The 16278-nt window shown below is 43.5% G+C and overlaps 1 protein-coding gene and 1 long non-coding RNA gene across 2 annotated transcripts; one reads left to right on the top strand and one right to left on the bottom strand.

The window, feature by feature from the left end:
• The first annotated feature begins 2396 nt into the window (after positions 1 to 2396).
• On the top strand, positions 2397 to 3639 carry LOC130462652 (uncharacterized). The gene is made up of 2 exons (XR_008923275.1): positions 2397 to 3493; positions 3572 to 3639. It is a non-coding gene; the product is annotated as an uncharacterized lncRNA (long non-coding RNA).
• A 9530-nt stretch (positions 3640 to 13169) lies between these two features.
• Positions 13170 to 15059, bottom strand: LOC130462470 (glucan endo-1,3-beta-glucosidase 4-like). The gene is made up of 3 exons (XM_056830720.1): positions 14319 to 15059; positions 13985 to 14227; positions 13170 to 13281 (listed from the first exon to the last, which is right to left on the bottom strand). The coding sequence occupies exons 1-3, from the start codon at positions 14386 to 14388 to the stop codon at positions 13235 to 13237; spliced, it is 360 nt and encodes a 119-aa protein (XP_056686698.1). The 5' UTR covers positions 14389 to 15059; the 3' UTR covers positions 13170 to 13234.
• Positions 15060 to 16278: the final 1219 nt, after the last annotated feature.

The raw sequence follows: 16278 nt of genomic DNA, 5'->3' as shown, positions 1-16278 counted from the left end.
TTATGAATAAATAATAAACACGTTGTTTTTACTATTGTTGTGTGTAATATGATTTTAATTTGAATTATACACCATTTTATGATTGAATTTGACTAAATATACAAAAGGTCTTGCGCGCACAAGGTGTACAATAAATTTATTGTACACCAAGATAACTTTTATGCAGTTTTTTGTAACTTTAACCTATTTTTCTGTAACTTTTATATTATAAAATTAAAAAGTTGATAGATAAACATTTTAAAGGGTTAAATGATTAATTTATACATTATTAGTGATTTTAAAGAAATAATTTTTATTCAAATGAAAAAAATTATCATTAAAAAATAGATAACTTTTACATATATAAATGTAACTTTAAGCATTTTGAGTCAACTTTTACTCCGGTGTACAATATTTATTGTACACCCATTATAAATAAGAATTTGTGCTAATTATAAACTTGTGTAGGAAAATTTGTTAATTTGTGCCCATATTTTGTATATTTATCACCTAAATTACTGAAAATATAATGCGCGTTTTAAAATCTTTCAACCCGTTGGGTCGACCCGAACCCGAAAGTTCTGGATCTTGAACAAGCATTTGTAAACCCGAACCAGAAAATGACCGACCCAATTCAACCCGAAAATAATTTTTTATAACCCGACCCGACCGAACCGTTTAACAGGTCTAATTAGTACATATGAAGTACTAATGTAGTATGTCATAACTGATATGGAGTAAGTTTTTGTGTGTAGTTAACCCGTATAAGTTGATGTTGTGGAATTCATCCTGTGATTTGTATATATGATTCGTTTATTTAGAGGGATGGTCGGTAGGATTAAATATTTATAATCTCAATTTATTGTAATAATTGGGATTTTTATCCTACCATTTCTATACCGGATGGGGTTGGTATAAGTGTTCCGGTGTTGTAAAGATGGAAACAATGGGCTTCGAATGAAGGCCCTTTTGTATGTGTTGAAGATCTTGCTTGTTTGAATGAGTGGAGTCCGAATTCACCTGCACAAGAGCAAAGTCACTAGCCTCGGGGGTGTTTCCGAGGAAAGCCCCTCCGATGCCTAAGTAAGAATGATGCTCGGATTCTAGAGAGAAGTTCTCTAGAAGAGTAGTCTTAAGGCGATAAATTGGACGTACCTTGAGGTGTGAGCCTTGGCGGCCTATTTATAGTGTTTGCATAATAAATGCCCATAGGTCATTTATTGTTATTGGGCCTTGGGCCTTAATGGATGGCTGAATAGCCATTGGTAGGTTTGATGTTGTCGTTTAGAGCCATTGGGCTTTGGACTTAGTGGCCCAATTGAGAATCAATTGGGAGCCCAAACAACATGCCCCCCAGACCCGGTCCATTTAGAATTAAATGGGTGGGTTTCCAGCTGTCAGAAGTCCGAAGGTTCCCTCTCTTTTTTGAAAAGGGATGATTTGCATTGATGACAAGTGTTGGGAATTGTAATGTGTCATGGAGATCGTGGGTTTGAGGAAGTTGATGCGCCCTTTATCTTTTCTATAAATACTGGGTGCTTTGCTCCTTTTGAACTTTTTACTCCTTATTTCAAACCCATTCTCTCTCTAAATTCCGGCGATCGCAGTGCAATTTGCTTCTTCAGATCTACGAAATTCGGCCAACTTTAGACTTCGGGAACTTGTGTTGTTCGCTTTATCGGCGAATTCCGCTTCGGAAAAAGGTAATTTGCTTCTGAGTTCTCTTTTTTTCTTCGCTCTTCCTTCTACCCCTCAATCTAAACCCTAGATCGAGATTTCGCGACCATGGCAAAGAATAGGGGCAAAAGCAAGTTCGTTGTTGGTTCCTCTAGTGAGAGAGAGAACGTGCCTTCGGGGAGGTTACCGAAATCTTCGAGGGGTCGACCTTCGGAGAGGCCGTTGGTGAAGAGTTCGATTGGTTGGGATGCTTCCGAAGATGAACGCGCAACCTCTGGTGAGAGAGCTGGCTTTTCGGGTGCTCGTCGTCGTTACTCCGAGTTTCCAGTTCATTGGACGGAAGCTGATCCGAAGGGCAAGTATGCCTCAATTTTGCATGAGACCACGCAGATCGACGGTCCGTTGGAGAAATCGGTCAGCGGTGACTGGTTGGTGGAAGCGAAGTTAGGGAATTATCATCGGAAGGCCGAGGAGCTATACGGAATTCAGCATGCCTTGGGGTACTGGTGCGAGCTTCCTGAACAAGAGCGTCCTCGGGTGACTCATCCACCGAGGGGGTTCATTTCCGTGTATACTCACCATTTGGAGAATGGTCTCCGCTTTCCTTTGGATCCGTTCGTATCCGAGCTTTTGGTGTCGTACAACATTAGTTTGGCCCAGCTCACACCCAAATCTATGAGGCACATAATCGGATTTAGATGGGTGTGTGACTTCGTCAATTTCCCTTGCTCTGTCGCTATTTTTCGGGATCTTCACGATCTGGTTCTCAACCATGCTTCCAAGGGTGATGGGTATGGTTGGTGGACCATTGTCAACAAGAAGTCCCGAAAGAGGGGGGATCCGAACTACATCACGGCGTACCCCTACCTTAGCTCTGACCACAATTGGAAGACGGAGTGGTTGCTCGTCCGTGTGCCGACGGATCCGAAGCATCCCAACTTTTATCGTCCTCCGAAGTGGTTCGTGGCTCCTGATCCTGATATGAGGGGTGTGGCAGCTCCAGATCGGAACCATCGCCACTATGTGGACCTCCTCCAGTGGTTCTTGGCTCAAGAGGATAACCATCGACTGCCGTCTAGCTGGCTCCCGAATCTCAATTACATTTTGAGGGAGGACATTCTTGCTGTTGCCGGTCTCAGCAGGATTTTTGACAGGGGTAGGTGTCTTTCGGCTGAGACCGTTTTTTCAGTGAGTTTGTCCTCTTTCCTGTTTCGTTTTGCTGACATGTTTTGTGCTTTGTTTTTGCAGAGTACGGCTTTAGCTGCATTGATCCTAAGAAGTTGGGCATTTCTTTGGATTTGAAGACTATTCACGACCCGGCTCCCGAGTACAAGTTCGGAAAAGATAACCCTCGTAATCCTCGTCTGAAGGATTACGTGTTGTCTCCTTCGGGGGTTGCTCGGATATCCGAAGTTCGAGCTGATCCGTGGGATTCCGCCTCTTCTGTTGAAGCTGTTCCTGTGAAGGTTGTGCTTCCTGAGTTGAAGACAACTTCGGACCCGGTGAGTGTTCATTTATAAGCTCGATTTTCTGTTTATCTTTTTCTTTTCGGTTGGCCGTCGGCTAACGTCTTGGTCCTGGACCATCTTTTTAGGGTCCTGGGACTGACGCTGTGCCGCGTGCCGTTCCTTCGGTTTCATCTCCGGCTCGGATAGATATCACTTTATCTAGGAACCGGGTATTTCCCGCTTTTTTCTCTATTTCTTCCTTTTTCTTCTTTTATATTCGTTGACCCTTGGTCTCCCCTTTTTAGGATCAACGCAAAAGGAAGGGTAGCACTCTTTTGAGGCCGTCCACGCATCCGAAGAAAGCGAAGGCTTCTCAGCCCTCGGAGAAGGTATTTGTTCTGACTTGGATTTTTTGTAGTTCGTTTCTCCCTTTTTCGGAAACTAATCTTTGAACGCTTGCTATGTAGGAAGCGGTTTCGGAAGTCATGCCTCCTCCTAAGAATCTTCTTCACTTCATGCCCTTGCCAGGGCAGAAGTTAAAGAGTGTGGTGGTTGCTGAACCGCCGCCCGTGGATCAGCCGCTGGTCGAGGAAGATATCATCCCTTCTCCCCTTAAACCATCTGCTGCTTTGGGGATCGAAATCCAGGATATCACCGAGGTGATGGAGGCGATTGAAGCCGATTTTGTTCCTGGTTCGGATGTCCCTGAGGTAGCTGGGGAGAAGAAGGAGTCTGCTGATCTTCCCTTCGAGAGGGAGAAGAGTCCAGACAAGGAGATGATAGATCTCTCGGGCCCCGAAGCTGCGGTCCCCGAGGTTCAGAAGGAGGTTCCCTCTGCTGGAGAGGAGGAGCAGCCCGAGCAAGGTTTGACGAGGAAGAGGCGCCACTCAACTTTGGGTTCTACTTCTACCTCGGCCCTGGATAGGCTGATCCATGCTGATCCCTGTTCGGATGTTCCGCTAAAACGGATCCCCGAAGAAGTAAGGGAGGCGATGGCTCGATATGCCAGGGCTCCGATTTTGGGAGAGGACCCCTTGGCTCACGTGGGATCCTTGGTGGGCCCCGAGGCTGCTCGGGAGAATCTTCTTCGTGCTAACCCGCAGTGGAGGGTTCCTGGGGCCGAAGAGAGGAATCCGGCTATGATGGCCCAGTACTATCTGAACGAGGTAATTTGCTAGATTTTTCTCTTTGAGTTGTGTTTTTGTTTTATGTTTTTCCTATTTTGCTCATCTTTCTCTCGTTCCCAGGCTGTTTTCTGGTCTTCGTTCGCTTCCGAGTGTAGCTCGGTTGAGGAGAAACAACTGAGGAAATATCGTGAGGCTTATGCTCGTGATATTCCCATTTTGGACCAGAAGGCTGGGCAACTCCTCTCCGAGCTTACGGAACTCAAGCAGCTGTACCTTCACTATAGTCGCGAGGCTAGAGAGTCTGCTAAGAAGATCGGGACCGAGGTTGGCCAGCTCATCTTCCGAGTTGAAGAGGATGCTGAGAAGATCGCTTCCTTTGCTGAGGAAAAGAAGGATATGGCCGCTAAGTTCGCTAGCGAACTTGAGGAAAAAGATAGACTCTTCCAGGAGATGAAGTCTAAATTTGAAGCGGCCGACAAGGAGCATAAAGAGGCGGAGTTAAGGCTCCACCATTTTGTCCAGCATCGGGAGCTGATCCAGCAGCAAGCTGATAAGGTGCCTGTCCTTCGGCTGAAGCTTCGGGAAAAGGATGACTATGTTCGGAAGCTGGAGCAAGAGCGAGTCAACCTCTACACTGCTGATCAGTGTAGAGAGCAGTATTGGAACGGCATCCTGGGTGCTCGGCGCATGTTTGCGAAGCACATGCCTCACTTCCCTTGGAACGAGAAAGTTCCTCTATGGATGCAGGCCGAGGACCACTTGGTGGAATGCCAAGCTGATCGAGATGAAGCTGAAGCTGAACGCCAAGCTGCTCTTGCAGAGGCTCGGGCCCAGAAGGCAACTTCCGAAGGTGATACCACTGCTGGGGGTTCTTCGAAGGATGCTCCCCTAGGGGCCGCTCCTGAGACTCCCAAGAGTTAGGGATTCGGGCAGTCGTCTTCTTCAGAGTCGGTCGGTTCCAGTTGAGGACTTCCGAATATGTGCTTGCTTTTCCCCCTTTTGCCTCGGCGCTGCGTTGTACTCATTTCTTTTTGCTTTCTTTAGTACTTCGGTAGGCCGGTATTGTCTGTTGATGGCTGCCGATTTTAACTGTTTCATTTTGTTTTCAATTTTTGAGGTTTTCAGTGTATTTGTACTCCCCCCAAATATTGAATAAAAAATGAATGTTTGTTACTTGGCTGCTTCTTTTCAATTTGTACTTTCGCAATTTTAGGTCTTTAGATCCGTAGATTTCTCGAGCTCCTCTTTCTGTAGACTTGCTAAAAACCTTTTGATCTTGCGAGCTCTTTAAATCCGTAGATCTGTTAAGAGACTTTTTAACTTTTGCGAGCTCTTCAAATCCGTAGATCTGCTAAGAGACTCTTTGACTTTGCGAGTTCTTCAAATCCGTAGATCTGCTAAGAGACTCTTTAGTTTTGCGAGTTCTTCAAATCCGTAGATCTGCTAAGAGACTCTTTAGTTTTGCGAGTTCTTCAAATCCGTAGATCTGCTAAGAGACTCTTTAGTTTCCAGACTCTTCAAATCCGTCGATCTGCTCAGAGGTTTGGATTGTTCTTCCGATCTCTTGTGGTTCGGAAACCTGGGCAAGAGATCGCTAGTCTGCCTCTTTAGTTATGCCTTCGGCGATCCGTGGATCTGAGCCGGAGTTTTATAACTTGATTCGAGCGACTGTTTGTTGCGAACAAATTTTATTAGGGTACCGCGAATCCGAGGATTCTGGACGATTCCCTGAAGTGTATGATTTGGTCATTTCTTGCATTTTATCAAGGAATGGGCAAAGTCAACCTGTTTTTAGTCTCGGATTGATCAGATCCGAGGCTGCATATATATATAAAGGGACAATAATTATAGAGATAAGTTTAATGAAACACATGGTGCCAATGGCTTTCCTCTTCTCATTAAACAACTTACTTGGTTTACAGACAGAGATCATACAAAATATTTCTTGAGAACATCGGTATTCCAATGGTTCTTCAGGATTGTTCCATCTAACTGTTTCAGCATATACGTGCCTGGCCTTTTTTCGGAATGGATGATGTATGGTCCTTCCCAAGTGGCTGAGAGTTTGCCATGGATCCGTCCTTTCTGAACCGAGGCGGCGTTTCTGAGTACTAGATCACCGACTTTTAGAGGTCTGGCGTTGACTCTTCGGTTGTAATGCTTGTTGACCCTCTGCAAATAGGCTGCGTTGAGTGTCCTTGCATCGTTCCGAGCTTCGTCCAGTAGATCGAGAGCTTCGGATAGAAGTTGATTGTTGCTTTCTCCTTGGAGCCCATCATATCTGTTGTATGCCTGGATCCTCAGGCTTTCTGTTCCGATTTCCACAGGAATTACAGCTTCGGATCCGTATACAAGGTGGAACGGTGTTTGTCCGGTAGCTTCTTTTTCAGTGGTCCGAAGGGACCATAGCGTTCCGGGTAGCTCTTCTAACCATTTGTTTTTGTCATCCTCGACTCTTTTCTTGAGTGCGTTGAGGATGAGTTTGTTAGCAGCTTCGGCTTGCCCGTTGCTTTGTGGGTGACAGACTGCCGAGTACGCTAGGTGTATGCCGAACTGTTTGCACCACTTTTGCAACGGGGTGTTGTCGAACTGTTTCCCGTGGTCGAAGACCATCAGTCTTGGTATGCCGAACCTTGTGATGATGTTCTGCCATATGAACTTGCGGACCTGAGGTTCGGTGATGGAGGAGACAGCTTCGGCTTCGATCCATTTGCTAAAATAGTCGACTCCTACAATCAACCACTTCTTCTGGTTCGTCGCTGAGGGGAAGGGACCAATGATGTCTAACCCCCACTGTGCGAATGGTAAGGGATACAGTGTTGATTGTAGGGTTTGAGCTGGTTGATGGATGGCTGGTGCGAACTTTTGGCATTTCTCGCATTTCCTTGCCATCTGCTTTGCCTCGGAAACCATAGTGGGCCACCAGTACCCAGCCCGAAGGGCTTTATGTGCTAATGTCCTACCTCCAATGTGGTTTCCGCATATCCCGAGGTGGATTTCCCTTAGGATGTAGTCAGCGTCTGTTGGACCCACACATTTTAGCAGCGGAGCAGAGAATGATTTCCTCATGAGCTCTCCTTCGGCGCTGATGATGAACCATCTGTTGAATCTTTTCAGTTTTCTCGCTTGCAGCTTATCTTCGGGAAGTTCTCCCCTTTCTTTGTATGCAACTACTGCGTCCATCCAGCTAGGTTCGGTACGTAAGCTGCATACTGTGGTGGGTAGCAAGTCGATGCTTCTCTCTTGGTGAACTTCCACGTGGACCGACCTGTTTAGGTCGATGAGTGTTGAGCTTGCGAGTTTTGACAGTGCGTCTGCTTGCGTGTTCTGTCCTCGGGGAATGAGGATGACTTCAAAGGATCTTAACTTTGACGTTAAGGATTTAATTTTTGCTAAATAGGCTGTCATGCTGGGCCATTTGGCCTCATACTCCCCTCGGATCTGGTTGGCTACAAGCTGGGAATCAGTTTTGAGGCGAACATGTTCGGCCTCCAGGGATAAACAAAGCTCTATCCCTGCGATTGCGGCCTCGTATTCGGCCTCGTTGTTGGTTGCTTTGAAGCCGAACTTCAATGCATACTCTATGCTTTTCCCCGTCGGGGGGATTAGTACAACTCCTGCCCCTGAGCCGTTTACTGTGGAAGATCCGTCAGTGAAGACCTCCCAAGTGCTTTTCGTATCATCCAACATTTCCTGGTATGAGCACTCGGCCAAGAAGTCTGCCAATGCTTGTGCTTTGATTGCTGTCCTCGGCTGATATTTGATGCCGAACTCTGATAGTTCGAAGGCCCAGGCAGCCAATCTTCCTGACCTCTCTATTTTGTCGAGTACTTTTTCGAGCGGTTGGTCAGTTAGCACTGTGATCTGGTGGGAGTCGAAGTATGGCCTCAGTTTTCGTGCAGCTACCACTACTGCATATGCGACTTTCTCGATGAGTGGGTACCGGGTTTCGGCTCCTGTGAGTGTTCGGCTGGTGAAGTAGATTGGCTGTTGCTTCTTTTCTTCTTCCCGAAGAAGCACTGCGCTGACGGTTCCAGGGCTAACTGCGACATATAGGTACAGGGTTTCCCCCTCCTTTGGTCTGGCCAGTGTCGGCAGTTGAGCTAGGTGGGCTCTGAGTTGCTGAAAAGCTTCCTTTTGCTCCTGTTCCCATATCAGTTCGGGATCCACTTTCCTCGGGACCCCCTTTTTCTTGACTGGTTCTGCTTCTCCTCCGGGGAGGTTCTTTGGTTTCAGTGCCTTGAAGAAGGGGGCTCCCTTGTCCGAGGCTTTTGATATGAACCTTGTTAGTGCGGCTAACCTGCCGGTTAGCCTCTGCACATCTCTCTTGGTCTTCGGCTCGGGTAAATCCAATGCCGCTTGGACTTTGTCTGGGTTCGCATCAATTCCTCTTTCGCTCACCATGAATCCGAGGAACTTCCCTGACTTCACCCCGAAGACGCATTTTTTTGGGTTCAGCTTCATGCTGTATTTCCTCAGATTTCCGAAGGTCTCTGCCAAGTCTTTGACATGGTCCTCCTCCTTGATGCTTTTTACGATGGAGTCATCCACGTAGACCTCCACATTCCTCCCTTTCTGGTCGGCGAAGACGTGGTCAACTAACCTCTGGTAGGTGGCTCCGGCATTTTTCAAGCCGAAAGGCATCATTTTGTAGTTGAACACTCCTGCGCTTGTGATGAACGCTGTCTTTGCCCTGTCATCGGGGTGCATGAATACTTGGTGGTAGCCTGAAAAGGCATCCATGAAGCTGAGCAGTGCATGGCCGCTGGTGGAGTCAACCAGTTGATCTATCCTTGGCAGGGGATAGCAGTCTTTGGGGCAGGCTCGGTTCAGATCTGTGAAATCTACGCACATTCGCCATGAGCCGTTCGCTTTCTTGACCATCACCACGTTGGCCAGCCACTTCGGATACATGCATGGTTCGATGAATCCGGCCTTTTGCAACTTTTTAACCTCCTCGGCGATGGCTTTGTTTTTCTCCGAGGAGTAATTTCTCTTTTTTTGCTTGATTGGCCGAGCTTCAGCGTTGACATCCAGCTTGTGACAAATCAGCTTCGGATTTATCCCTGGCATATCTGCTGCTGACCATGCAAAGATGTCTTTGTGATCCCTGAGTAGTCGGATCAAATCGATTCGGAGCCCCGAGCTTAGGCCCTTGCCTATTCGGACGCTCCTGTCTGAATTATCTTCGAGGAAGATATCCTCCATTTCTTGATCTGGTTCGGGAGATGGGGTTTCGGGGCGGGCATCAACTTCTGCGGGAGACAAGCTGCTCGTGCTTGCTCTTCTCCTTTTTGCCTCGCTTTCCTCTCCCTTAGCTCCCTTTCCTTCCTCGGGGCCGTCCTCCAATTTGGGTTTTCGGACAGCAGTGTGGCAGGTTCTTCTCGCCACTTCTTGATCACCTCTGATTCGTTCGGCGAATCCTGCATCCGAGACGTATATCATCAGCTGGTGGTATGTGGAGGGGACTGCTTGCATCTTGTGAATCATGGTTCTCCCCATGATTACGTTGTATACGGAGTCGCAGTCCATCACCAAAAATTCGTCCCGAAGGGTTTTTGCTGCCTGGCCTTCGCCCACTGTGACTGGCAGGGTGATCTTTCCTCGAGGGATAGCTGCGGATCCGTTGAATCCGATCAGAGGATAACTGACTTTCGTCAGTGCTTCCTCTGGTTCTTCGAGGATCAGCTGCTCGAAGCAGTTTCTGAAGATGATGTTGACGGCACTTCCTCCGTCGACTAACACTCGATGTACGTTGTGGTTGTTGAGGTCCATGGAAATGACCAGAGGATCGTCATGTTTGTACTGGACTCCGAAGCAATCATCAGCAGTGAAGGTCATGTTCGGGGGGTGTGGTTGGTTGTCTCCAACCGCGCTGAAGTTGACCCGATGGGAGAGGGCTCTTAGGTGTTTTTTGCTGGCCTGGCCAGACTTCTGTCCCCCGAACACCACTAGGATGTCATTTTTCTTGTGCCCTGTTGCTTCGTAGACCCTTTTCTGGGGTTGCTCGTGTTGTTTGCCGCTTGCGGCCTTTTCTTTTTCCTCCCTTCGGTCTAACAAGTATTGTTTCAGGTAGCCTCGGCGAACGAGGTCCTCAATGTTGTCTTTCAGCGAGTTGCATTCTTCGGTATGGTGACCGAAGTCATCATGGAACTCGCACCATTTGTTCTTGTTTCTCCGAGCTGGGTTGGACTTGAGCTTCCCAGGTAGTTTCCACTTTTCGTCATTTCTATTGAGGCTGAATATCTCCTTTCGGGGCAGAGCTAGTGGAGTGTAGTTGGTGTACTTGGGTTGAAGTTCACCCCTTCTCCCGTCTTTCTTCGGGCTCATCTCTCTAGCTCCTACTTTCTCTTTCCCCTTCCTTGAGCCGCCCTCGGGCTTGCTCTGAGTATTCTTTGTGTCTCTCGGATCCGACGATCCTTTCAGTCTTGCAGCGGCCTTGTTGAACTCTTCGGTTCTGATGAACGCATCAGCCATTTGGAGCACGTCAGCTATTCTGGAGGGGTTCTTCATTGAGAGTTCGTCACGGAACTTCCCTTCCTGGAGCGCGTGCTTCAAGGCGAAGATGGCCACGTCTGGCTGCAAGTTTGGTATGTTTGTTGATTCCTTCATGAATCTGGCCATGAATTCTCTCAGACTTTCGTCTCTTTCTTGTTGGATTGAGGTCAGTTCTGCTGTGGTTCGCTCGGGGCGATTGTTGCTCACGAACTGTGTGCAGAATCTCTTTTTCAGCTTTTTCCAACTCTTGATCGATCCCTTCGGCAGCGATCTAAACCACTCTCCCGCCACTCCGGTTAGCGTGGTTGGGAAGTATTTACACCAGCATGCTTCGGAGTAGGGACTCAAGAACATCTGCTGCTCGTAGGAGATGACATGATCCCTCGGATCTGTGATTCCGCTGTAGGTTAGGTGAGCTGGCAGCCTTACCTTCGGTATTTCTTCCATGATCAGCTCGTCCGAGAAAGGGGATGACGTAGGAGTCATGATTCTTTTCCCGAGTCTAGCCCTGATGCCTTCGTTTGCCGAGGCTTTGTGATTAGAACGTTCGGGCGTACGATGGGGGCTAGGGGTTCGATCATGCCTCCCGTCTCTTCTTCTTTCTCGGCTACTGACCTCGGGTCGCTCGCCAGATCTGCTCGACTCACCTACCCCGAGTCTCGTATGGATCGAAGGTCTTAACCTTGAGTGGACCGAGGGCCTCAACCTGCTGAGTACCGAGCTTCGGATCCGAGGATTACGAGTAGTTGATTCGCTTTGGAGAGCTGTTGGAGTAGGCGATGGTCTCGCAAACCAATCTGGTTGCTGTTGTGCCCTTTTTTGGGTGTCCCACGTGCTTTCCATCCACCTCGACGTCAAGTGTGTACCTGTCAAGGGAAGGAGTTCTCGTTCGGGTCTGGACACTTCCACACTGGGTGGCTCGTTCAGCCTTCGCCTGGTCCTCCTCTCTTCTCTGCGGTCATTTGCCAGTCCTTGCTGCTTCTCATTGAAGAGGAAGTTTTGCATGATGGTCATGGCCGCAGTGAGCTCTTCCCTAGTTGGAATCGGAGGTCCTGCATTTGTGGCGGTCGTAGCTCTGCTTGGCTGTGACCTCGCCATCGATTGAGGGTGCCCCTCTTGGTCAGATTCTGAATCTGACCGCACCATCATATCGTCGTCATTGTTGTTAACAACATCGTTCACCATTTTCGCGGAAAGAGGTGATTGATGTCTTTCAAAGGCTTTGAAGTGTTCTTCCCCACAGACGGCGCCAAATTGTTCCGGTGTTGTAAAGATGGAAACAATGGGCTTCGAATGAAGGCCCTTTTGTATGTGTTGAAGATCTTGCTTGTTTGAATGAGTGGAGTCCGAATTCACCTGCACAAGAGCAAAGTCACTAGCCTCGGGGGTGTTTCCGAGGAAAGCCCCTCCGATGCCTAAGTAAGAATGATGCTCGGATTCTAGAGAGAAGTTCTCTAGAAGAGTAGTCTTAAGGCGATAAATTGGACGTACCTTGAGGTGTGAGCCTTGGCGGCCTATTTATAGTGTTTGCATAATAAATGCCCATAGGTCATTTATTGTTATTGGGCCTTGGGCCTTAATGGATGGCTGAATAGCCATTGGTAGGTTTGATGTTGTCGTTTAGAGCCATTGGGCTTTGGACTTAGTGGCCCAATTGAGAATCAATTGGGAGCCCAAACAATAAGTAAAGGGTGGAGATAAGGAATAAGCTTAAGGATAAAAGACAAATACACCCTTAATGGAAAGATTAAGAAACTTGCTAAAGCTCCTTTAGGCCCTGTTCTGTTCACCTTATTTTCACTTATTTCAGGAAAAATAAGTTCAGTTAAGTTCAATTAAGTTCAGATAAAATAAGTTCAGGAAAAATAAGGGTTGGCCAAATACAATTTATAACTAAAATAAATTGTGATAAGTTCTAATAAGTTCAGATAAGTTCAGATAAGATAAGTTCAGGAAAAATAAGTGGAAATCAGGTGAATAGAACGCAGCCTTAATAAATTTGCTAGTTACTCTAACTTTTTAACCCAACTCATACCAAATAAGAGACTAAAATTGATTCATTCTTTATTTTTATCTCTACCGTTATCCTTTTTCCTATCCTTTTCTTATACTAAATTAATGACCCGATTGTTCACCATATCAAGCTCTATCAGATGTGTTATACATTAGACTGGCTCTAGAGTTAACCTATATATGTAACTAGACATGGCTAATATGAAAATATTCATTGCTTTATCTTTCTTACTTATCCCAAAAAAAAAAAATGTATAGTTGGACTGATATTTGATCACAATGAATAACCATCGATTTTTCAAGTGCACTTGATCATTAAGTAATTAATGCATTAAATTTTGGCCCATTTTAAAACCAATTCTTCATAAATTGTCAAAATTAAAATATGATTTTATTTCGAAGTACTCATCTTAATTTCCATTAAACGGTACAATTACAAAGAATTTCTTTAAAGAGAAAATTTTACGGTCATCCATATATAACTTCATGTCTTCATGCTGATGTGCAATTTTGTGGCAAGAATTTGCAATCTCCATGACCTACCACAACAAAACAAAAATTTCCAATTAAAATTCTGCTAAAAAAGCTTAGAGCTATGCATATGCAAAATTACTTGCATTATATCAATAATCGATTATTTATGAAATAAATCCAACAACGTAATTGTTAACATTTTGCTTTATACTTCCTTCGATTCTTTTTAGTTGCAACACTTTGCTTTTCACGCTTGCCAATGCATATCTTGCATAATTAATATATTTAATTACCGATAACTAAAAGTTATAAAAAATTGATTTTCGCGCAAATTACTTCGTATATATTAAGACGAACCTAACAAAGTCCCACATGAATATATTTTTCCTAAATTATATATCATAAAAAATAAACAAAGTAGATTATGTGAATAATGCAAAAAACAAAGTGTTGCAACTATTAGCTAGCCGAGGAAGTACTATTTTTGAAGATGGAAATGTACCATATTACCCCCTCAACCCCCAAAATTTACATCTTACCGCAAAATTTCTCTTACTTTATTCATTTTTTATACACTCACCCACTTGTTTACGCACTTTATCTTATTTCACCCACTTGCTTACGCATTTTATCTTTGTCTTAATATTCGTATATATATTAACCACAAATAATACAAAGTATTATGAAACAGAGGTAGTAATACGTAATACCATTATATTTTAAAAAATTGTAAAAAAGTAATTTTGAAAAGATAAAGGATTGTCTTACTTAGATCTTGGTAAGTTTGAAGTCCAGTATCATCAAAATTGCATTCAGCACCCCCAACAAACCAATAATCATAGACATAAGAAGCAGTTGTCCTGAGATCATTGGCCACATAACATGGTTGTCCTGGTTGTATAAGTGCACAAGATGCTGGATTTGCTCCACAAAAATAATCTAGCTTTTGTTGTATCATTGTATCTGAGGCATTTGGATTCGCAATACAAAAAGGGCATTGGGGTTGTCCATCTACAAACAAAAACAATATATGAAATATATATATTTGAGCCCGAATACTATACAATAATATAAATAGAACAACATAACTCAATTTAATTACCTGTTATCTGTCCTGAATAGACTAGAAGGAGGGAGGTGAAAAGAATTAAAGACAAAGCGTTACTGATCATTTTTGGGTGCAAACTGCGTGTCCTATAAAGATATGTGTGATGTTAGTAAGTAATGTAAATGAATTTGCTTCTTATAGGGTATATAAAGAACGAGGTGCACATACTACTTAAATAATACTTATTGTTGATGATGACGTGTTACTATTAAAGTGTGAAACTTTTAATAATTTCATTTATTTTAATATAGTAGTAAATCGTTTTTCACTCGCATAAACAAATGACAATCTTTATGAAAGGGAAATAAAAATCAAAATATGGTAATAATTTCATAACCTCAATTCTCAATACACTATTGATTTATGTTCATGGTTACTAATTTGCTTCTTGTATTTTTTTAATTTTTTTTTTTTTGCTTTTATGTCCCACTTAGGAATTTAAATCTTTATGAAAGGGAAATACAAATTAAAATATGGTAAGAATTTTCATAACCTCAATTCTCAATACACTTTTGATTTATTTCTATATTTACAAATTTGCTTCTTTTCTTCTATTCCTTTTTTTCTTTTTTTTCTTTTATGTCCCACTTAGGAATTAAAGTCTTGTTCTCATGAAATTATTTTTGCCGAATTGAATTTTGTTGATCAAATACTAAAAACTTATGTTAGTTTTACTAAATAAGATTTAATTTTAATATACTTTTGGAAATTTTGGTAGAAAGGACATTTCATGGTGCCACTTTTCTGATAAAGCCCTATTGAAAAAAAAGACAAACTATAACCTTAAATCAGTTTCAGGTTGTTTGTCGGGACCTTAAAAGTCTGATTTTGAGCATTGGCTTAGAATTTTTAGCATTTTACTCCCTCCGTCCCTTAATACTCGCACCGGTTTGATCGGTGCAGAGTTTAAGATATTTGAATTGACTTATTAATTTAATTGGTGTTTGTTGATAGTGGGATATTTTTTTAATATAATTAGTGAGAGATGTGTAAGGGGTGGGAAGTGGTGAGTGAGGGGTGTTGATTTTTAAATGATTTTTTATAGGGACTAGGGGTGTAAGTGGGGTCGTAGGTAAGTGTGAGAAATAATATAATATTGATAAAGTTTTTCATTTATAGAAGCGGTGCAAGTATTAAGGGACGGAGATAGTACTTGGTATTTCAGTTGACAGAGGATGAAGAGGTAGCTAGGGGTTGGTTGTACACTTGTACTTGAACAATTGATAATTATTGTGATCTAACATCGTTCTTTATTAACCAACCAATTTCAAGTATATCATAAATTAATGATAGCCTAAACTCAAAATGCTTAACTAGCTATGACTACTTCCACATGTCATAGATCGAAGAGCTCAATGCACTCAAACAACGGAGGAAAATGACATATAAACACCGAAAATACCAAATCAATGCGGCATCAGACAACACTCGTGTCAGTCCTCGTCTCTCTAAGGGCTGCCAGAAAATCAATGTCAATGCTCAAAATCGGACTTAAAGTCTCGGTAAAAAAAATTAATAGTGATTTAACGTCCTAGCTAGTTTGCCACATTTTTTAAAATGTAATTTCTCACGAAAGTAACCACATCATTTCTAACAGAAATTTCATTATTTTGATTTTTATTATTCAACATAGGATATCAAAATATTTTTTTGTCAACGAACTAAATTCAAACTTTGATGTAATTTCTTTCTTAAAAATAACTCATACTTTGTGTAATAATTGAATTCACACTAAAATTACAATTTGTATCTCCTAAAGAATTGAAAATGTTGAGGATCCGTTATATCTATTCGACCTATTATTTCTAAATTCATATTATCTGGACTTATCTGAATATAATTGAAATTATCTTAACTTATCTGAATTTATTTGAACTTATTTTGTCTGAAATAAACTTATTTGTATGTGAAAATGCCTGAAAAAACTTACTTTATGCATTTATATTATCGAACT

This window comes from Spinacia oleracea, chromosome 6, assembly GCF_020520425.1.
Source record: "Spinacia oleracea cultivar Varoflay chromosome 6, BTI_SOV_V1, whole genome shotgun sequence".
Taxonomy (NCBI): Eukaryota; Viridiplantae; Streptophyta; class Magnoliopsida; order Caryophyllales; family Amaranthaceae; genus Spinacia; species Spinacia oleracea.
Note: the sequence above shows the minus strand (reverse complement) of the source record. Positions and strands in the feature narration are given on the sequence as shown.

What these genes read in the sequence shown, in the direction of transcription:
- LOC130462470 (XM_056830720.1), bottom strand. Translation starts at nt 14,388, where the DNA reads ATGATCAGTAACGCTTTGTCTTTAATTCTTTTCACCTCCCTCCTTCTA. An exon ending in CTATTCAGGACAGATAACAG is followed by an intron (nt 14,228 to 14,318) that starts GTAATTAAATTG and finishes TTTTGTTTGTAG; the next exon opens with ATGGACAACCCCAATGCCCT. An exon ending in TCAAACTTACCAAGATCTAA is followed by an intron (nt 13,282 to 13,984) that starts GTAAGACAATCC and finishes TTGTTGTGGTAG; the next exon opens with GTCATGGAGATTGCAAATTC.